At 37.1% G+C, this 23,521-nt stretch overlaps 2 protein-coding genes across 2 annotated transcripts in view; one reads left to right on the forward strand and one right to left on the reverse strand.

Moving 5' to 3' along the window:
- The window catches only part of LOC149416847 (uncharacterized), a 33,562-nt gene extending 29,376 nt beyond the window's left edge, over positions 1-4,186 (forward strand). The window contains exons 8-9 of the mRNA XM_089641330.1: positions 837-1,088; positions 3,110-4,186. Of these exons, the coding sequence (XP_089497456.1) occupies positions 837-1,088; positions 3,110-3,285 (428 nt within the window). The 3' untranslated portion in view covers positions 3,286-4,186. The remainder of the gene's footprint in view (positions 1-836; positions 1,089-3,109) is intronic.
- Positions 4,187-6,657: 2,471 nt separating this feature from the next.
- Positions 6,658-21,353, reverse strand: LOC149416848 (cytochrome P450 6a2-like). The gene is made up of 4 exons (XM_089640659.1): positions 20,304-21,353; positions 14,347-14,586; positions 8,340-8,591; positions 6,658-7,132 (listed from the first exon to the last, which is right to left on the reverse strand). The coding sequence occupies exons 1-4, from the start codon at positions 21,193-21,195 to the stop codon at positions 6,957-6,959; spliced, it is 1,560 nt and encodes a 519-aa protein (XP_089496785.1). The 5' UTR covers positions 21,196-21,353; the 3' UTR covers positions 6,658-6,956.
- Positions 21,354-23,521: the final 2,168 nt, after the last annotated feature.

Genomic DNA, 23,521 nt, shown 5'->3' on the forward strand with positions numbered 1-23,521 from the left:
AAAATCCATTAGATATCAACTCGTCAGTAGTCAGTCAGTCATTAGTCAGCCGTCAGTTTACAAGTCTCGCGAGTGTTAAGCCGCGCACCTTTGCGCGAAGGACAATATTTCCGGCTTCGCCCGTATTCATCGTGGACTCTACCGGGACATTATCTTAGCGCCTTGGCCCCGGTCGTCGTCCCTGGCCAGCGCTATAACGGATTACAGCGCCCTGGTTCCAGCGCCTCTGACCAGCGCTTCATCCACGCACCATGACCACCACGAGGACATGCAGCATCCTCACTGGTCTACGCAGCTCCCGCTCAACCGCCTACAAGGTGCACCGCACCTTCGGCCTTCCCGTCAGCACTGGAGTACTGATTGCCAAGATCGCCAGTGCCTGACAGTCAACGAGTCCGGTCACCAGCGCCCGGCGTCGACTCACTGACCCGCGCTTGACCAGCCATCACAGCCAGCATCCGGAGAATACAACATCAGTCCTATGTCAACTCACATCACGGCAAACTGACTCATCAAATAAATCACTGTGACCTTCACAACGTCTTTCATTTTGTGCCTCCTCACCAGATCCCCAATTTGTTATTATTGTTTCTTTATAACGCAGTTGGGAAAATGGTGGGGTCCTCTCCAATGTAATCAATAATGTATGGATGATTTGTGTTTTTGTGTAGTGCAGTTTTTATGAATAATAATAACAAGGGAGAGGGTCTGCGCCTTGGCACATGGTCAATACGGAGCCCGAAGCAGACTTCGATTGTGATGTTGTATTCATCTTTTATTAAGTATGTAATAAACAAAAATCGGTAATATACATTTATGATATATTTTAATTTCAGAGACACTCAGGAAATACCCTCCTGTCCCGGCCATCTTGAGGAAATGCACAAAGAATTACACCTTACCCGGGACCGACATCCAGATAGAAGAGGACACCAGGGTAATTGTTCCCATCCTGGGCATTCACAGGGACCCTGAGATATATCCTGATCCCATGAAGTTTGACCCTGAGAGGTTCACTCCAGAAAACAAGGCCTCACGACACCACTTTGCCCACCTGCCGTTTGGAGAAGGGCCAAGGAATTGCATTGGTAACTAGAATACGTAACTAATAAAGCCATTCCGCTGATAAAACCGTTGTAACCCCTTCTTATAAAACCTTCCTCGTAAACTACATAATGCATTATTTTAAATTAACATTGTGTTTTTAGATACAATTGTAACAGTATGTAAGTATAAACAGGATAAGTATAATATGTGGTAGTAGTATCAGAAGTAAAAAGTTACATAAATATGAAAACATAATATTATTGTTTAACATTGGTATGAAAAGCATGAAACAGTTAATAAAACAAAGCATGAAATTTCGACATGGAACTGGCGACTCTAAATTATAAAATTTTGAATTTTTAGTATAACAATTTAAGCTAATATATCTATACATCGATGTTTTATATGACAGAAAGAGAGATTACAATACTGCCATCATAAGAAAAAAGGCAGCTGTAAATATTCAATTCTGATATACTTTTTATTGTAATTGGTTGAAACTTGAGAGGTCTCGTACATCAGAATGTGACCATTGAAAATTTCCAGCTGTCTTTTTGCTTATGACGGCAGAGTAGAGATCTTAGCAACAAGACTATATGTGAGATTTTCACAGCCGAAAGTATTATCGTGATTTATATTTAGGGAATTATGCCGTGTTTTACTGCCTCCATCAACAGATCCATTACACAGTTGCCCTGATGATGGACACTGTAACGCAATCCGAAACTTTAGCTAACGCAGGAGGTAGTGCTACATGGCATAATATCTCAAAATAAATCACGAAAGAGACCATAGTCATTCGTTTATTGAACAACTAGCTTTAACGAGGTTTAAAATATACATATATACAGGGTGTATCGGCACGTACCCGACAAACTTTAACCAGCTATTCCTTAGCACATTTGGAGTAAAAAATGTTATGGCACTTTGCTGTCCGGTAACATTTTTTTTTAATAAAAAAATTATCATTCATATTTTCACCACATGTCACCACTGTTTAATCCTTTGTCACTGTTTGAAAACCCATCTGGCAATATTTTATTCGAGTTTCGTTGAATAATTTACGTACGTACCTACGTTGGCGCGCTTTTACAATACAAAATGGCATGGCACCATTCGTCTCATTTTTAACTATTATTATTTAGTGTATGAAAGAGCGAAGACGCTTTTTGACACACTTGCTAATAACAGCTGTTGAACACGAGAAACAATGCCAATGACAGTGACGGAGTGTGGATTTTTTAAATAATTTTTTGTTTTTAATTGAAAAAAAATGTTACCGGACAGCAAAGTGCCTATAACATTTTTTACTCCAAATGTGCTAAGGAAAAGCCGGTTAAAGTTTGTCGGGTACGTGCCGATACACCCTGTATGTATAACGAACGACCCCTTTTTACAACACTCACTGGCACTTTTAAGATGCCTGTAAGTAATAAAGTTGGCCGGTTGTGTGTAGCTGACTTGACAAATGCGCTGGGTTCCCATCGTTGTGGGAATTGAATTTACACATAATCTATCATAGCACAAGTGAAAATTTCAGCTTTTAATGATAGCAGTTGGACTTTTTCAAATACTTACTCTGAAAACTTTCAGATTATTTTTGTTAACCTGGGAAATTTCGTTTGTCTAAAAAAAAACAACTGTGATATTATTTATAATGAATCCACTCTCACCAATCTTGCGATGAACGATTGTACTGACACTTACAAACCTTTTCAATTTCTGCTTCTATATTTCTGAGAAGGGTTGAACGGTTACTCGACTGATTGATCAGTGACAACATGTGAAAGATTTATTTTTCGTTGTGCCTAAAAAAGAATATTCCGGTGCGGGTTTGAATTTTTACAGTTGTATTCCGAGATAGATGAAATTTTACACATTTGAAGTTTGACATTCAAAATAAGAACAAAATTATGTTTTACATCATCTGTTTTTTAAAAGAAAGTCTTTGTAAGGCCCGGGCACCACCGGGACTTTATCTAGTTAAAATAAAACTTGTTTTGATTTAAATACTAATCTATTATTATTACGAGATGATAAATAATGATTATATTTTTCATAGGGAGCAGATTTGGGATGATGCAGACAAGGCTGGGACTGGTGACTTTACTGTCCAAGTATGAAGTGTCTGCAAGCGATAAGACCCCTATTCCCTTAGTGTTCAGGCCCAGGTCCATAGTTCTGGGAATTAAAGGAGAATTGTCACTCAAAATTACCAAGAGACCCCAAAAAAATTAGCAACCTTCACAACAAATATACTCATCTAATCTTCTCCCCCTTGTCCTATTCGGGTCAAGGGATCCTTCACTTCGACAAGGCGCCCCCGGGAATCCCTGTCCTGTTCTACTTTAGTAAAAAAATGAACACTTTAAATGAATATTGCAATCATTTGAATCTTTGGTTTTTTTTCGATTGAACAGAATATGTTATAATTTTTAACACCAAACTGGGTAATACATATTAATATTACATTATTACAAAAGTTTGGTTTTGGTTGTTACTTACTTACTTTTTAAAATGTGTTTTTATACCAAGATAGAGAGTGCATTCACAATTATGTATGTCTACCACTCTTCCCAAACGTGAAAGGATTTGCAGGTACTGTGTTTTGTTTACAAAATATCTCATTAAATGTAAAGTAATTTAAACGTTAACTCAAGTTGTAAAACAAATACACTTGTCACGTGTTTCTACTGCCTGCAAGTATTATTAGGTACAATATACAGTACATACAGCAGAGCAAATAGAAAAAACTAGTCTTATCAATGTTTAGCCCTGACAATTAATTTAGAATAAGGTGAAGAAAAGATTATATATTATTATCATAATGTCTTTGTTCGCAAATAAGATATGTATTATATGCTATTATTACTAACAAACATACTTTATTACAGCATTCTTTTTTTGTTGATGTCATCAGTGCATCTTCACTATTTAACACTATAAAATCAAACATTTAAAAATATTGTCCTCTTGAGCATCGGAGCAGAAAATCCTCAGAATTCCCTCGACTGTCAGCTGAAAGTACGCAGAATAATGTTGATAAGTTTTGTTCAAACTACAATATTTTTTTGTTGTTGCAATTATAACTAGTAAACTTTAAAAAAAAAAACAAACTCCCATTTGGGAGAAAATTGTCACAAAATAAAATTATGTGAATATTGGAACTGGTTTTATTGTCTCTGCATAAACCGGAATAAATTACCCTACACGAAAAAATATATTCAAAGAAATAATGGCCGTGATACTCTTCTGAAAATTTAAATATTTTAATCTTTGCAATGAAAATGAAAATTGACACCGTTGAATGAAAATTATTTTAGAAATGTACTGATAAAATGTTTTCTAAACAGTCAGAAAGTGTTACACTAATGAAATAAAAAGTACATTCTACAGTGTTATTTGTACAAGCTTTTTGATTTGTTCTTTAAACATTTAAGCAAAGTGGTTACAAAAAGTAACCTCTATTTGTTTATTTCTATGTCGTGCATTTATAAAAACCAACAAATTGCTAGATGTAGAAACGATATCTCGTGTGCTCAATTCAGGGTACTCACCTCACAAAACATAGTAAATAATATTGTAGGTACCTATTATGAGTTTGTTAACAGGTATTAATAATATTATTTATTATGAAACGATGTAAGAATGTGAATTAAGTATTTGAGTTAGGTCACGTAAAGAGTCAGAATAATAGAATAGTATGTATGAATGAATGTGTTAATGTGAATATGACACGGCAGTAAAGTGTAGAAGAAATCGGGGACGACCGAGGAAGACATGGCACGGTCAAGTGAATCAAATATATGAGTCGGGTCACTTCAAGAGTCGGACGCATGTGACGATAAATAAACCAAGATGGGTGTGTCGCAACAGAGTAGAGTGGTGATCTCTCCTCTCTGCCTGCCTCTGTGGTAAAACTGCTTGATGGTTACTAATGAATACCGCAAAAGAGTCCCTCATTAATTATTATTATTATCGATTTCTGGTAGTCACTTCGAACCACAGGCTGCACGTGCAAGGCGGCAGACATATATCTGTGTAGGTACCAAGCTCAATCTATAAATTTCATTCATAATAATATCCCTAGCACCGAACAATATTTGAAGTTTTATAAAAAGGCAAAATGAATATTTTATCAGAAGCACAAATCATTTCATGCAATCTTTTAACCTTTTTACTACAAACATATTTAAATACTTGCTGAATGCGTTGTCGACGAATGTATATTGGGAACGCTTTTACGCACGAGTATGTCTCATTCAGATGTAAGCCGGGAGTACTTACCCATAATGCAGGGTGCGTGTTTCAGCTACCAGTGTCACTAATACCAACATAAATGGGTTAAGAAATAAATACTTTGCTAATGTGATTACTTGATTATTATAATTTCATTTTTAGTATTATTTTTCAACAATAACATAAATAAAATAATATCAGTAGTTTTCGAGTGGGGCATGCAAAGAGATATTCCGTTTCACTTTAAGATCCCTTCGTAAAAAAATTCTACACCCATGATATTTTAGAGAGCTCACTGATGAGTGATCGCCGAGTTCGGTCATGATAAAAGATACTCACCGCTGAGTGAAAAATGTTTAACTGGTTAATGAAGTCATTTTATTAAGGTGGAATAGCTTATATAGTATTATTCCAAATGATAATCTCACATAGAGAGGAAACCAAAGATATTAGAAGAACGAGATATGCTATGTTGGCCGCCGGACCGTAGCCGGAGTACTACCTAATTAGGGTACTTTGAACGGTATCGGGACGTGTACGCACAGAAATCTGTTCTATGTATTAGTGCGGATACCTTAGCGCAAGCGAAGGTGTGCAGTAGTATTGGTGAACAAAACCGGCGACACTCGGCAAAACAATTCCACTCAGTACGAACTGCGCATAGCACATCTCGTTCTTCTAATATCTTTGGAGGAAACCAACTTGATTAAGTGTCCTAGACTGGACAGATAATTCCTAGGAGTGTAATCTATACCGATTTGAACACCTATATACCTTTTTTTTTTTGTTATTTGTTTTTGGGGTATTATGCCGTGTTGCGCTAACTCCTTCTTTAGCCAACGTTTCGGACAGCATTGCAGTGTCCATCATCAGGGCAGATCTTTTAGCCGTGAAAATCTTAAATCATATTTGACCTATATACCTGATTTCACCAATTTACCTAAGACCATTCGCCTCGATGTCTTTAGACAGTAACAGATTTTATGTAAGCTTTGGCCTCAGTAGTCGAGGGGTACTGTCTTCGACTAGCCATCCGGAGGTCGCAGGTTCAAATCCCGGTGTGCACTAGAAAAATTTGTTCAACTAATTTATGTAATTACACAATTTAAAATAATATATATTATATTTGCGGAATGTTCCAGAGAGGAAGATAATCTCAGTATAGCCCTGGTGTAAGGATACCATTTAGAATTCAAATATTGCTGGAAATGGCTTTAGCTGTGTTTGATGACCAGATCTGAATAGCCCGGTACTTCCACACCTTCTTCTTCCCAATCTCCTCTCCCTCCCCACTAACTTGGGAATGCCATAGACTCACTGTTTCCAGACGGTTGGGAGCAGATAGGTCTCTGATAGGTCGGAAAGGCGAAGGTCGTGGGTTCAAGTCCTAGATGAGACCGTATCTTTTTATGATTTTTCTGTTTCAAAGTTTTCATTTGAGACTTCAATAATTAAAGAAAATATACTTTTTGAAAGGCATATTATTTTTAATATGAATTTTCGAAAGGATTACAAGAATCATCAATTATTTCAATAATAAAATATTTATAACATTAATTTATGAGAATTAATAATACCATAATTTGTTTTATTTAAAGGACAAAGCGTTACGTATTTTTAAAATAATAATAAAAAAATATTAATTTATATTGATTTCTGAACAAATTTTATTAACTGCGGTCCTGTCTTCTCGTCAGTTTGATGTTGATTCCATTGAGCGGTGCCAGGATAAAGGAGTTGGGTTTGTAGTCAAATGGTTCCTTGTGATATCTGGCCAAGGAGACTTCGTACTTTGAAAGGATAAAGTATAAACCCATGCGAGACATCAACATCCCAAAACGATTTCCTGTTTATGGCAAAGAAAAGCATGATTATTATACATTTCATTCATTTCTGTTTAATTTATTGAACAGGAGAATGTTTCTCTAAAGAGGGGACCTATAAAATAAATAAATAAATGAATATATAGAAGTTTTTCCAAGAAGAAGTGAAGCAGTTTTTGCGTGCGTAATGCTTGCAGTGGTTTTTAATAAAGTTAACTGGTAGGCACTAGCTCAAGCACTGACATTGAGGAAGTTAAATTATTCCTAATAATTATTGCTTATAAAAATAATTGTTACCCTTTGTGCTATGCATAAAAAATCTTGTCTTTAACATTAGTTTACCAAAAAAATAATAATTTGTGTCTCCACCGCGCCGCTACGGGCCACGGACCTACTTGCTACGCCTGGCTCTGCACGGACTTTATAGAAGAGGTTACGGATTACCATGGACTCCTTGAGATTAGATCAGCGCCCTGGCTCCGGATATCATTCCTGGCCTGCGGTCTTCACGCGCCTTGACCCTGCGACACCTTCGCCGGTCTGTCCCTCGGCCCCGTGACATCGTCGCCGGACTGTATCTCCTGCACATCTGCCGATCAGGTCCATCACACCTTCGCCTACCCTGATTCACATTGGAGTACCCGGAAGACTCCACGTCATCTCCAGTGCTGAATACATCCACGAGTCCGGTCTCCATCAACGCGGTGTCGAACCACTGACTGTATCGCCTCGACCACTCCACCGCCCTCATCGTCGCTTACACCTGGTATTATCGTCATCGGTCCGGAGTCATTTCACAACTGCGCTACTGACTCACCCAAAATAAATGCTGTGCCATCACAACCTTCCTCTTTCATTGTCTCACTACCAAATCCCCAAAATAGTACAAGTTAAGGAAATTAGTTAGTACATAAAATATATGTTTAAATAGGTTGTTTGGTAATATAATTAGTGAAATACTGTTAAGTTATCTTGGTAAATATGTAGGTCAATTAATAAATTGGAATACAAAGTGGATATTTTATATACGTGATAAATAAAAGAGGTTTGATGACTTTCTGAAAATAAAAAAATCTGATAATTATGTACCACGAATGTGACTTTTTACTCCACGGCGACGTACTCTTGTAGATTGATTATTGTAAGACTGACTACTAAACAATTTTAGTTTTGAGTATTGTTGAAAGAGTGGTTGTTATAAAATAAAATAAAACAAAATTGTGTGCTTACCCATACACATTCTAGGTCCTTCTCCAAAAGGAAGATGAGTGAACTTATGTCTCTGAGCCTTATTCTCCGGGGTAAATCTGTCAGGATTGAACTTCATGGGATTTGGGTAGATATCCGGGTCTCTGTGGAGTCCCAATATGGGGATCATGACGGAGGTTCCCTTATCGATGATCACTTCAGTTCCAGGGATTTTAAAGTCCCGAGTGCAAACTCGAAGAATTAGTGGCAGGGGGGGGTACATTCTGAGCGCCTCTGAAAAGATAAGATTGACAAATATTATTTATTGATAATTAATCCATACTCATTTACAAAGTGTTAATTTGTATTGAAGAGCAAAATCAATGTTAGCTGCACAAAATCCTAAGAATGGAAACAATTCAAATTTATTTTGAAAACATCAGAATAATTTTTTTTAATACTATAAAGCAGAGATATTTCGTATTGTTCCCATGAGCACTTAGGCCATGGACCCATTGTACTATCTCCCATTTTACCTCAATCCTTTAACCTTTTCCACTCTGATCATTTTTTTTCATCATTTTTGTTAAAAAAAATTAAGTGATTAATCTGCATAGGGTTGAATAAAGAACATGATTTAACAGAAAACTTAACCCTGTTTTATTTTTATTAAAAATTAATATTTTGGTGAATTACTTTTGGGGCACACTGTCTGATAATTCGTATGACCATTAGATTTTTGGGACACTTTGAAATAATATTTGTTAAATCACACATCAAGTAACTAAAGAACAATAAATATGCTTAATTTGCATAATTTATTTTATTGCATAGCAATAATTTACATAATATAGGCGAAATATATAAACAATCAAATGCAAATATTTAGAAATAGAAATTCTTAAGGAATAAAAAGATAGATTGGCCCACAAGTAATGAAATAGATAATAAGTTTCATAAACATTCTACACGATGTTTACAAGTTAGAGTTTTGTACATACTATACGTAATATATCAATGTAATATTTTGAGTATTAGTATAAAATAAGCGGACGATTCGGTCCAATGTTATTACTTATTGTGTTACTAGTTAATATTAGCATAATTTATTCAGCGCCATTTTATTTAACTAAGAACTTATAACTAGTGACTTACATCTGACATCAGACTAGTGACTTGTAACCAGTGACTTACAACTAAAGACTTAATAGCTAATGATGTTAATATGAGAAAAAGAAGACAAAGAAAAGAAAAGATAGAAGATTGCGTAGCTTGTGGATTTTGCGCAGTTTGAGGATTTTTCGTGGCTTGTAATATAGCCACAAAACTGCTTCCGTCTGGCTTGTGTTTACACAGCCAGGCCCCAACACCTTACAGCCGGCCGGAGAAATTCAGCCGGCCTGGAGCAGGCGCACGCGCCCCAACTGCCCTTTTCAAGGCAATCTTCGCAATTCACATACGTCGTCCCAACTGCCTTTCTCAAGGCATTCTGCAAATTACGCAACTAATTCAAATTTTTCTCGTTTCAGAATAAACCAACTCCAAAATGCCTTACCACCGCACACCAAGAGGAACAGCGACTTTCAAGAGAAACAAGCCCCTGCCTATGTTATTCCCGGAGGGAGCCACTGGCTGGAGAATAAACCCAGACACTCATGAGCCTGAGTTCAAGTTTGGATCGTCGCAGACCAGCTCCGGCTCGGCAACCGGCTCACCAAGAGCCACATCACCCATGGTAGAGGAATGGACGAGGGCTACGGCTTCAAAGCGCCCCCATTCCCCCCCAAAGCCCATTTTTCGTCTGGTTCACGAAAATAAATATGAACCCTTACATAAAGTAAGCGAACCAGCAGAAGAAATATCGTCGCCACCGACGAAGAAACGACGCCACCAGGACCAGTGGCGTCCTCAAGCCGAGACCAGGCGCCCACCAGACAAAGACCAACGACTACAGCGACTCTTGGGAAGAGTACTCGAGTCCCGCCCGTAATCATGGCCATAGGGTCAATGACGCACGGCGACATTACGAAGGAAGTACAGAGGCACATTGGAAGTGCCAACTTCAACTTCCGGTATGCCAAAGGAGGCAAAATCAGCGTTGTGGTGAGCTCAGTAGAGGCCCACAAAAAACTGACAGCAGCCCTACGTGGAGAGGAGAAGCCGTTCCACACCTACACCACAGAAGCGGATAAATTGAAGAAAACCGTCATCAGAGGACTCCCGAAGTTGTCACCAGAGGAGATAATGCAAGACCTTGAGGATCAAGGCTTCCCGGCAAGGACTGTGGTCAAGATGACCACCCCGGGAACAGAATACCCGCTTTACCTGGCACCCTTTGGCCAGGAAACAAACATGGGCCACCTGAGAGCCGCAGTGGTCTACCTGTGCCACTGCAGGATTACTTTGAGAAAGTATAGAAGCAACCACCTCCAACACCGAACACAGTGCCACAGATGCCAAAATTTCGGACATGGGTCCAGAAATTGGGCACACGTTGCCCGCTGCGTCAAATGCGAAGGCACTCACGCCACACCGGAGTGCCCCAAAACCGATCGAGAAGAGCCGGCCGTCTGCTGCAATTGCGGCGGAGCCCATCCCGCAAACTACGGCAAATGCCCCAACAGGGTGGCATACGTAGCTGCTCTCCAGCGCAGACAGGAGCAATCCAACGCCCAGAGGCGCAAAGAGGCAGAGCCCCGGGCACAGAGACCCGCGGCCCGAGTTGACGGCCGATCCTGGGCGGACGTAGCGGGCCGAAGCAACCACCAGCAACAGGCTCCTGAACAACAGGAACCACCAAGAGCCACACCGGAACAACGCCAAGTGCCAAACACCGGATCCTCTGATGACGAGGACATAATGATCCTACTGCGAGGCCTCATCAGGGTACGCGAAAAACTGGCCTCTTGCTCATCCAAGACAGAGAAACTGATTATCCTAATGGAGCTCCTCAAGGAGATCACACCGTGAAGCTCCATGAGAAAAATAACAGCGATGACGAAGAAATAGTATCCTTTTTTAATATAACAAAATGTGTTTTTTCTTCCACAGGAATTCTCTCACAAACTTTTTTGCAGGACCACCGAAGCGAAAAGGACGCAGCCAAAACATGAAAAAATAAAATACTTAAATTCAGTAAATCACAAAGTCAAACAGCGTAAAAAGTTCAGAACTTATTGTTTTTCTTTTTCTTGTCATTTGTATGAGGTTTTTTATCCAGTTAAGAAAATTTCCTCATAAAACTTATTAATGTAACATAAATTCAGTCAATTAAATACAATCATCAGATGGTAATAGTAATAAGGCTAATCAGCCGCAGTACTAGTTAGTTAGAAACATGAAGGGTATTGTTATAAGCCCTAGCTAGTTAGAGGATTACGAAAGAATCCATAAAATCAAAAAAAAAAAAAAGATGTTAATATGAAAGATTATAATTAATAATTACTAAATCACCATTTCTTATAGTTTTTTAAAGTATGATATTTTTGAAGCATTCTCTTGCATGTTGTTCTTTTCTTGTTTGTTACCACAAGTTTTGCAGTGATACATTGTTAGTTTTTTTTGTCAACCTTATCTATCAGCACCGCAAACAACGCAATCCCTGTACTTTTTCTGTTCATTGGACATTATTACATGTAGATTGACATGATTTTTGACTTTTCGTGTTTTTACACCTTCTCTAAAATTTCCAATCGGCTGAATAATTAGCCTATCCTCAAATTGAAGATGACTCATTGGTTTTTCGTTGTTTTTAATCTTATTTTCCTTCGACAAAATATAAGCATTTACCACCGAAACTTCTAAACCCCCAAAAAGAGCTTAAGTTAAAATTTTAAAGATATTATTTATTAATGTTTTCCTTAGAAAGCAGTATGTCGAAGTATAATAGTCTCCTCTATCGACACCTCTGGTATATTTTGGATAATTTATCACCACTTCTGGCTTGACGATGTCTTCTTCGATTCTACCTCTTTTTATTATAACTGATTTGTTAGAATACCAATTGCTTAGCATTGTCACCACTTTTTTATCTTTCTAAGCTAGAACCATAACATCATCACTCCCATATGCTATCGTTTTGCCTGGTTTCAATTTTGGTTTTTTGATGTCTGTTTTTTTTTATTTGTCATAATTGTTCCTGTTAATTCCTGATACCCCATTTAGTTTGCTTATTTGGATTGTATGTCATGAAGCAAATTCTCCCCTTGAAATTTCCAACAGATTCGTCTACAACTATTTCTCTTCCAGGAAAGAAATGTTCTCGAAATCTTTCATCTAAATACTTCAAATACAAATCAACTTTGTTTATTCGATTTTGATGACTTGTTTCCTGGCGATTGGTATATTCTTTATTGTATAAATGTAACATCCAACATGAAAATGAGGATGAGACCTTAGTCCCATATTTAAAATAATACCTAGAAATGCATTAAATTCTTCCTCCTTCAAATCTCTCCATGTTTTCCACATCGAATTGTTTACAGGATTGATTTTTCTAATTTTAGCATTTGTGTATTTGTGGTTTCATCAACAATGTTACTAGTGAATTAGTAAAAAATAGCCTAAAGTAGATGATAGGCTCCAAACAATTTGTGGGGGTACTCGGTACTATGTATTCTGTTTCCAATCGAAAAAAATATTTGTTGTTGTGGTGTATTGGTATTAATAGAAATTCCATTTTATTGCTGCAACAGAAGAGCTTGACGGTGTGGGATTAATAGACGTTGAAGGTTGTTGCGGAATCACAATATTTTCTTCATCTTCATCTTCGCTAAAATAAGAACATCTTCTTCTTTTAGGCTGGATAATGTCACTTCCACTATCTGAATCACTTGGATTGTAACTGACTTCTTCACAATCCCTTACAATCACATTATCATTGTCATTAGAATCCACATCATCAATTGTAAAAAGGTCCTCACCATCACAACTATCGTTATTTTCACATTAATCATAACTGAACTTGGAAGTAAAACTTTCATTGTTTTCCATGACGGTTAATTAATTATATTTTTAAAAGCGTAAATCACTATTTCTACTACTTTCAATTACATACTAATATCAATATCGCGGAGTTGAGAAATGAGCTGGTTCATTGCAGTTTACTTTTCATAGCTACAAACTCGCGAGCTCAATGGCTTTTCAATGTCGACATGGTCGACAAGGGGCTCCGTAATCAAACACAGTTTAGATGTTGATAGGATGAATTGTGAATTTCAACTGAACTACACACATATTGTAGTCGGCATAAGGAGGTAGGAATTATAAGAAAATTTGGTAGGTAGGAAATAAAATTAGAAAAGGTATAAGGTAAATAACAATGCTAGGTACCAATAAACATTAACCCTGTCCTTTTGATAAAGTTCACTAAATCCAATGTGTAAATAAAGGCGACAAAAAACTTGGCAAAACTACATTACTTAGGCAATTTGATACAAATGCACACAATATTGGATTTTTGGGATTTTACCTCTGTATTCTACCACAGTTTATGAATCAGATCTTCAAATAACCCCAATGACTAAAGTCACTATAAACATTGACGAAAAACACTCGGCCAGCCTACTTGGTTAAATGAAACATCAAAAATTAGCGTGGAGCTTTATTTTTCCGTTCTTTGATTGTTTTATTAAAAATACTACCATTTTAGAAAATTACAAACAGGTTTGCGACACAACCAACTGCAAACTTGACCCTGTCAAGCTGTATATACCATATCCCCTGCAGCACCCGAACAAATTAAATAAGAATAAATTGGCCCTCCAGCTAAAAAGGTTGACCATCAGTGCATATGCTATAGAAGTTCCTGAAGAAATAGTCTAAACATTGCGAGATTGCACCTCAGATATATATATATTTTTTTTTGCAATATGTATGTTATAATCAACATATAGTGTAGGGGAAGACTGCTGGAAAATGCCGCACTTCGTGTATTTGAAACCTCGGTGACTAGTGCAAATGCATTTCCGCTGAGTTGTTCCGAACTGGGCAAAGATTGCTAAGATAACCGCGAAGAAAAATAAGTCATTTATTTATGAAAAAAACTAACCTTCTACCACCTGGAACAGGTATTTCATATCGCACAGTGCCTCAAATGTGAAATTTCCACCGTGCCTTTCGAGGACATCATCCATGTCATCCCTTAACCTCTTCTGTACATCGGGGTTTCGGGCCAACTCAAATAGGGCGAAACTGGCAGCAGTGGATGAGGTCTCTACTCCGTCCACAAAGAACACAAAGAACTGGGCGGCTAGGTCTCCCATGGTCATGGTACCATCTTCCTCTTCATCTAAAATAATAACAATTATTGATTAATCTACAAACTTTGACGTAACGATTGCCCTGCATTTTACATAGGAAAAACTGCAATGTTGGAAATTTTAATGCGAGAGTGATTGAAAACATGAGGTTCCTAAATAGTGTAGGTTACATTTAAGGCATTTAGGATTAAGTTAAATATTTCATTAAGCTGTTTGTTATTGTTTTTACACATGTTACGAATTGTACACATAGGTATGTTTTTATGTGTGTGTAACGGTATGTTAAGATTTTATTAAGTCCTTGGAAGGGAATGGCCGACACAGGTGTCGATAAGGTTCGCTATCCATCACATCGCCAACCCTTCAGTGGCGCAAAGAGGAGGATGGAATGTGATCAATTTCGAATTGGTACATGGAATATTAGAGAAGGAATAGAAAGAAAGATGAATGAACTGTATGATACAATTTCAATAAAAGATCTCCTTTGGTTCACTACTATTATGGATAACATAGGGGAAAGCTCATACAAACACCCCCTGGTACACAAACATACCACAAGATTTAATGAAGGAAAGGGTCTAAAAACTCCTCGAATATTAAATAAATATGGAAGCCGTACTCTTGAAAACCTAATACCAGTGATTTTCAATAAAATCAATAAAAACTAAAAATTTAAAAAAAATGAGAGACCATGCCTTAAAATGATAAGGCTGTGGTTAATTAACGAAAATTTCACGTATCTTTGATTTTCTTAATGTATCTTTCTACATATCTTGTTATTTGTAGAATGTTTAATTGTTAGAACCTACAGACAAGCTGCCATATGACAGCTTTGTGGGATTACCCTAAATTTGTACAAATGTTTTATTTTCTAAATAAATAAAAAAAAAATGCATGCAAATGTTTGGAAGTACTTTGTTAAACAGAGAGTATGAAAAAAGGGAGCGATACAATGCAGCATAATGATAGGCTCGTCATTTGGTCTGGGAGACCAGATACAGAGAGGGCTTGTCAAGGTGTTGCTGAGCTACTGTCTCCCAGAATAGTAGAATTTATGTTGGAGTATGAATGTGTAAGTTCGGGAATAATGTGGTTCAGATTCTAAATCGGTTTGACAGGTGAAAGGTGTTTCTGGTTATTTGCTATGCTCCTGGTAATTCTGAAAGCGAGGAAGTGAAAGATAATTTTTGGACTGGTGTGAACGATGTAATGAGACAAAAAAATATGAATGAAAGGATTATAATGGCAGGTGATTTGAATGGATGGGTGGGAATTTGACGTGAAGGATTTGATTCGGCCTTAGGTATGTTTGGGGATTAAAGAACGAATGACAACGGGAACAGATTATTTGAAGTATGTTTAGATCCACTCTAAACATACTTCAAGTAATGTGTATTGTATTGTAGAAAGTATTTGTCACAAACAGGTATTGTATAATACCTGTTTGTGACAAATACTTTCTTCGGTCATAAAGGTATCCACCAATATACATGGGAAATAAGATATGAGAGGTTAATTATTGATTTTGTGGAAATTGACTCTAGGTTGAGAGCCGTTACCAAAGACATAAGAGTTTTCAGAGGGGTGGTGGTTGAAACTGACCACATTCTGGTAGTGTAGACAGTAAATCTCTTTCGCGGTTAGCGATCTAAAGTGAAAACAGTATTAACTCCAACAAGAGTCAAAATAGAAAACTGCAAAACGATAATGTGAGAAGTAAGTATGTGAATTGTGCAGAGATGAGATTGAATGAGAAGGAAATGGACCGCCTAAGCATAGACGAAACATGGAACAACATAAAAGTGAGTTTTTGTGAATCTGCTAGAGAGGTGTGTGGTAGGAAGAAAGGTGATGCATGGTGGGATGATGAGATTAAAGCACTGGTCTCAGAGAAGAAGAAAGCATGGTTATGTATGATAGCGGCTGGCAGTGCTTCCAGCCAATGTAATGAAAGGGATGTAAAGAAAATAGTAAGAGTTGGAGTGAAAGAACGAAAGAAACGCCTGGAAGAGGAAGAAGGAATCGAAATGACAGACCACTTCCAAGAAAACATTAAACTGTTTTGGAAGGAAGTCAAAAGGTCCCAGAGTGGTCCAGAAAACAGAAGCATGAAAGTGATAAAATCGAAAGGTGGAAAAATGTTGACAAATGAGGAAGAAATAAAAGAGAGATGTATGAAGTATTTTGAGGAAGTCTTCGAAAGTGACCTGAGTGACAGTGATTCCAGCAGCAAATCAGATATGAATGATGATGCGGTGAATGTTACCGAAATTAACATGGATCAGATAAAAAGATCGATTAAATGTATGAAGAATGGTAAGGCTGTCGGTTTTGACAATATTGCTGCTGATTTTTTTAGATAGCCGTATAATTCTCACATGGTTGTGCAATCTTTAAAGGGTGGTTACACGCCTTTAGTTTGGAGAAGGCATTATCACATCATGCCGTTATACGTACGGAATGTTGGACTCAGGGCTATTAGCCTTATAAGCTCAGTTGGCAAGTGGTATGGTAGAATTTTGATTGAAAGGGTAAGAAAGGAAACAAAGGACAAAATATGGGATGTGCAAGGTGCTTTTATGAGTGGAAGGCGGTGCATGGACCAGATCTTCTCATTGCGTATGCTCACCGAGAAGTTTCTGGCAAAAAACCAGAACTTTTCTGTGCCTTTGTGAGATCTACAAAAAGCATATGACGGAGTCGACAGGAAAAAGCTATGGAAGGTGATGTCCAATTATGGAGTGAATACGAATCTCACTCAGGCAATTGCGTCTCTGTATGAGGGAAGCGTTGCATGTGTTAGGGTAAACGGTGGTTTTACGGGGTGGTTTGATATCGCAAAAGGTGTTAAACAAGGCTGCGTAATGTCACCGTGATTATTCAATCTATACATGGATAGAGGTGGGATTCGGCGCGAATTTGAGTCATCTGAAAGTATGTTGCCTGTTGTATGCTGATGATGCAGTGCTGATTGCTAACAGTATGGAGGATCTACAGGCCTTCGTGTCTAGGATGAACGAAGTATGTAAGAAGAATGAGAATGATGAATTTAAGTAAGTCTAAAGTCATGGTGTTTAAAAGAGAGAGTACGAAAACAATGTGCAATATTGTTGTCAATGAGGAATACTTGGAGCAGGTGGACGGGTTTGTGTTTTTTATTAAGTATGTTTACGAGAGATGGGAAGGCTGAGAGAGATATTGGAAGAAGGGTAAATGCAGGCAACTACATTAATGGAGGAGTGAACGCAGTTGGCGTTAACAAAAAAATATCCAAGGAAGCGTATGTGTCGTAAAACCATGTATGATCGTGTGAAAAATATGGAGATCCGCAAAGAGTGCAAGGCTGATGTAAGCGTAATGAGTAAGATTAAGAAAAGGACGCTTAGATGGTTTGGGCATGTAGAGCGAATGAGCGAAGAAAGGAGTGTAAGGAGAATATATGATGCGAATGCGAATGGTAGCAGAAGTCAGGGTAGCCCAATTTTAGACTTACATATTCCACTTCTGCTTCCCTAGACCCACTCTTTCCCTTCCTATTACCTACCCCTCCCCACCAAAGTTGATGTTCTCTCTCCCTCTTCTGTTTTTTTATTTACTGTATTAAGGAATTACAGTAGATTTTTATTATGAAAATGATAGAAATCTGACAGGCTACGCATGATGTTATACGTACCTCAGCTAAGGCCAATCCCGCTTGAGTTGGTATGAAAACACAAAAACCCAATTTAAATATCTAACAAGATTTAAAAAAAAACCTAAATTATTTTGAAATAATTTGCAAGCCACAGTAGTAACCCCTGTGCGAGTATAGGCAGCGCAACTTGGCACAAAATAGTCTGCATTCTGTCATTTAGTGCTGTCAGAACCTTCGGACCAATCACAGGGTGTTTGAGTGTCTCACGGTTTTAATCAATCGTTTTTAAATGAATATTTAATAATTCTATGCATAATTTACATATACAGAATCAGAATTTGTTGATCTGAATGATTATAATGTGTTTTTAAGCCATAATACTTGTTAACGGAAACCAGATGGTTTTTTATACATTCAATAAAGTGGTGTTCAAAGCAAAGTATTTATTTCTTCAATCATAGCAAACATATTTTGTGGCTACATTTTTGATTAGAATTTAAAAAAAATACACTTTTTTTTTTATATTAACTCCACACAGGAGGCCCTGAAGAAAATAATTTCCCTCAGGGCCTATGTCATCTTTGGGGATGCTGTGTGGAGGGTCTTTTTGTGGAAAGGAAGGAGTGAACATGGGTCTTGAAGAGTCCCATGTTGTAGGAGGGAGGAAACACAGAGGCCGGCAGTTCCTTCCACAGCCGAGCTGTTGAACTTAAGAACGAATCGTAGAAGCGACCCGTTCTCATGTGACAAGTGTCAACTGTGTACAAATGTTGGGCGCGCGTTTGGCGTGTATCCCGACTACGCACCGGTGCCGAAGGGATCAATGACGCTAGTTCCTCAGAGCATCTTCCATTGTAATACCGATAGAACAAGGACAGCATACCTACCTGACGCCTGTGCTCTAAAGATTGCAGTCCGTTTGTTAAGATTGGGGAATCTATCAAACGGACCGCCCGTTTTTGCACAGAGTCTAGGGTTACTTACCCAACGGTTTTCATTGTTTAGGTACAACCAAATACTGTAGGATAGTTATAATACCTCTCGTACATTCTGATGGCAGTATGCTACACTAGCGCCTCCTAGCGGAACGAGTTGTGAAGCTTTGGTTTACTTCCAAATATTTGAATGGATTTTTTGTATCGTAAAGCCATGCTATGCTAGTGCATCTTGCGGCCAGAGTTTTCAGCCAATACAAGTAAACAATATTGTAGGGTATTTTGTACAACCTACATGTTTGTAAACAATGCTCACCTATTCAGTTTTAAGTAAACCCTGAAGAGGTGAAAATTTCTTACAAAATACGTCAGTTGTACCTAAACAATATTAGTGTTTTAAAATTTTTTAGGTATTTACTATCCAAATTACAATAATTGATTGTTAGCAAATATTCTAATATTTCACTTGTTCTACTCATCTATGTCCTGTCATGCAGGGACAGTAGGGGTCTTTTAGAATCTTTGATAAGTAACTTCATTAGTAAAAAAAGGAATGGAGATAAATGACTTTAGAAGTGATAGAAGGACCAGGGATCTACCTTTCGCGAAAATGTTTCGAGTACTTCGGTTGTTTTTCCCCTCATCATAAAGACTCTAGGACCGATTTTGCAATCAACACCACAAGAAAATGATTGTCTAGCAAATTGTTTGCCCTTGTGTTGGGTAACATAATTTATTTGACTGTGTAGAAACTAAGGTATTGATATTGTTGGAGATGTCTTTTATTTGTTATTGTGAACATACTAAGTACATAAACGATATGAGTTAAATTCATAATATTGTATGTACATATTAATGATATTATGTTTATACATAAATAGGAGACAATGGACTTGCAATGTTTATCACAACTGATAGCTTAGTACCTATTAGAAGGTTATCTTAAGGTTTACAATGTTTTGATTAGTTAGTAACTAGAGATGCATTATTTAGCATAGCCAATACTTATTGTGGTAATAGTGCCTAGAGTGGAATATGCAGTAATATTTTTTCTACCAGACCTGTGTGTATATATAAATTAATATCAATGGGATATTTTTATAATATTATCCGGAATATCGATTATTGTGAATTTATATAAAATATTAGTATTAATAAAAAAAGGCGAAAAACTCACTTAAAAGTTTGCCATCTTTATTCAAAATCTCCTGTCTCTCTTCAAAGAGCTTTATGAGTATTTGCATGTAATCATTTCCTTTGACGTTTTCTTTTGTTCGATATTTGACGGCGTCATTGGCTGCTCCGACAAAGAATTCATTGACATCATTCTGGTACATGCTGACCTTCAACCTGGACACGATCCACGGGGCCATAAGTGACATGGTCTGGATCATGGACCGGAAGAAAGGAAGGGTCTGAGATTTCTGACTCATTATTCTAAACTTGGGCTCTTTGCTTTTGAGGCTGTTGGTTTCTATTCCAAACACGCAAGTGCCCACAATGTCCATGGTGTATCTGGAAAGTGTCTCTTTCATATCTACGGCATTACCGGCTGCAATGTCGGGCTCTATGCACTCTTGCATTATGTGACCGTAGTGGACTAGCGTATCAAACATAACCTTCATTTTACCAGAAGTGAAAGCAGGGATCAGCTTAACCCGTAGATTTCTCCAACGGTTTCCGTTAATGTTGAAGAGGTGCCCTTCCAAAGGCTCCGATTCCTCGTTATGCACCATACCATGATCCGTGAAGTGCATAAATTCTTTCACCATGATGGTTTTGATTAATTCAGGATCGTTTACAACCAAAGCAACTTTGTGTGCTAAATAGATACCGACAAATGGATGTTTTCTATTTTCATAATAAATATTCTCGAATTGCTGTCCGATTTGTAGCGATCTCAGCATCATATCAGAAACATTTCCCGTAGGGAATGTGGGCGGGGGACCATATACTCCTTTCTTAGTCCAGTAGGTATAACGGTGTCGAAACCAGAAGTAGCCAAGTACACCAATTGCCAACACACATAAACACAAATCACCAAAAAACGAAAGTATTATGAATGCCATTTTATGTAACTTTCATTAATGGTTTAACACAAATACAAACAGTCCGTCACTATTTCAGATGATCACAGCTACAAAACGCAGAAATCTGTAACTCTTGGTCAACATCTCAGTACAGAATGATCTTACTTCATAGTGGACTGTCTCTGTAAACATAATACATGTTCGTTATCTCATTCCAAGTTATTTTACTCAAACAATGTTAAGTATGTTATCACTGCTTCTCCCAAAATGCGAAAATATTTGGTTCAACAAATACACTTTGAGATAGCAATAATACACATATATTTTACCTATAATTTAAAAGAAAAAAAATTGAACAGTTTAAAATCTTTTATATTCACAAACAAATGATTTTCTGACTGTAGTAGGCATGTTTACTGTTTTTAATTATGTAGATTGTAGATCAAAAATATTAATGATTTATGACAGGATGAAGAAATCCATGCTGAAGAGCTTCGTGAGATCCTATTTTTTAATGTTATAATCATACAAGAGTCCTGATTGCCTGGAGCCGGTGAAACTATGTCACCCTCAATAGTGGAGACTGGAGATAGATGAGAAGAGGATTGAAAAATATAATTAATTTAAGTACATAACTTTATAGATATATTTTATAGGTAAACGGACAACTCAGGACAGTGGCAATTCAACACTCTTGAAAAAGAGATATAACGTCATGAAAAGTGATGAAATTTTTTTTTAAATTAGGTAAAGTTCATAAGACATTTTTTCAATCACTTTTAATGATTTTATGTCACTTTTCAATAGTGTATTAAATTGCAATGGAACCATCTTATAATGGCAAGTTTTAGAATAAAAAAATAAAAACAGGAACAATTTAATGAAAACTGTATGAATTGTGAGACAATTTCAAAATCTCTCTTAGTAACATTAAAAAACGAGACTGCTGAATTTGATAAAGATGTAGACACAGTATTAAAAGAATAATTGCAAATAAAAAAAATCTTAACATAAATAAAACTTCATGTTTGTGCAGTCTTTATGGAGCTGATAAGACACTCCAACAGAGAGCAAATTTCATAAAATGGTTTACAAAACGATAGAATGGTTATCTTAAAAATAGAAAATAAGCACAGAAAGGTTATGAATATTGTTGTTTCACTAGTTGACCGTAATCATTAGAAGTATTCATACATTGGTGTAAAGCAGCGGTTCTCAATTGGTGTGCTGCATAGACATCCAAATTGATAGAATCAGGGAAAGCAGAACAAACCAAGTTGCGCGAAGCACGGAGAGGAGTGACCGTGTCTCCCTTTCTGTAATTTGTCAATAAATGAATCTGACAGTATACCCGCATTATAATATCACTAGTTAGTACACAAAAACAAAATCTGCTGACTATGAATACTAGTCTTTTTTACAATGGCACACAAATTGACGGCTGCGAAAAAAAGTTCAGTGTTGTTAAAAAAACTGAAAATTTTGTTAGACACTTTTACAAATGTTTTCAATTTACTCACCGCACTCTTTTATGGTATCGCTAAGCGACCCGATTTGAAGAAGGTTCAGTTTTTTAACCATCTTTATGAAATTTCCGATCCTGCGCAGAAAAGTCCCAATATGGCCTGCACTGCAAACCGTTGCCTTAATTTAGTAAACTTATTTGGTTTGATTACTTCTATGTGCACTTTTCGGCATCGACATACGACTCATGTTGTAGATTATTCAAAGTTGTCGACCTCTCCTAGTTCCAAAAATATGGTCCCGTGGTTTGCCTCCAAATCGTCGAAAATGATTCCTGGATTTCAGGTTAGTGCAGGTCCATCAATTTGGATGTCTATGGTGTGCTGCCTACTGTTGCCAGGGTGTAAAAAATATTTTGTCGTAATACTACAAAAATAATATAAAATAACTCCTGAAATGCAATGAGAATGATCATCCAGCAATTGCGATTAAGGTTCTAGACATTTTATTTTCTTGGAAGCAATGTTTGCATGAAGAAGTCTTTTCTACCATGTGCCGGCATGTATGTCAAAATGTTGGACACCACTTTTGTTTGTCGCTAATAAAAAAAGGTTGCGTCATTAATAGAAATAGGTTAAGAAGTTTAGGGAATTTACTCTTCAGAAATGAAATCTCATAGTAATACATATTTCATAAATGTGTGCAAATTATTTGGTATAGGTTATAGTTTCAACTTTAATTTAGCATCTAAAACTTAATACATAATAGCAATAAAAGTAGATAAATCGTGAACCTCATGAGGTTCGGTTAGTTTTGAATTACAATGTTTCCTTCGAATCCTTCTTTAATGGTAAAGTAGTATAGAAAAGATATTCAATAAATATTCCTTTATTGCACTTTA

The sequence above is a fragment of the Hesperophylax consimilis genome, chromosome 16, assembly GCF_061612785.1.
Source record: "Hesperophylax consimilis isolate HC1 chromosome 16, BYU_Hcon_1.0, whole genome shotgun sequence".
Lineage (NCBI taxonomy): Eukaryota > Metazoa > Arthropoda > Insecta > Trichoptera > Limnephilidae > Hesperophylax > Hesperophylax consimilis.

Excerpts from the sequence above, each read along its gene's own strand:
- LOC149416848 (XM_089640659.1), bottom strand. The coding sequence starts at position 21,195 with ATGGCATTCATAATACTTTCGTTTTTTGGTGATTTGTGTTTATGTGTG. Across the intron at positions 8,592-14,346 it reads CCTGTTCCAGGTGGTAGAAG|AGGCGCTCAGAATGTACCCC; the intron begins GTTAGTTTTTTT and ends TTATCTTTTCAG. Across the intron at positions 7,133-8,339 it reads AGGACCTAGAATGTGTATGG|GAAATCGTTTTGGGATGTTG; the intron begins GTAAGCACACAA and ends TGCCATAAACAG.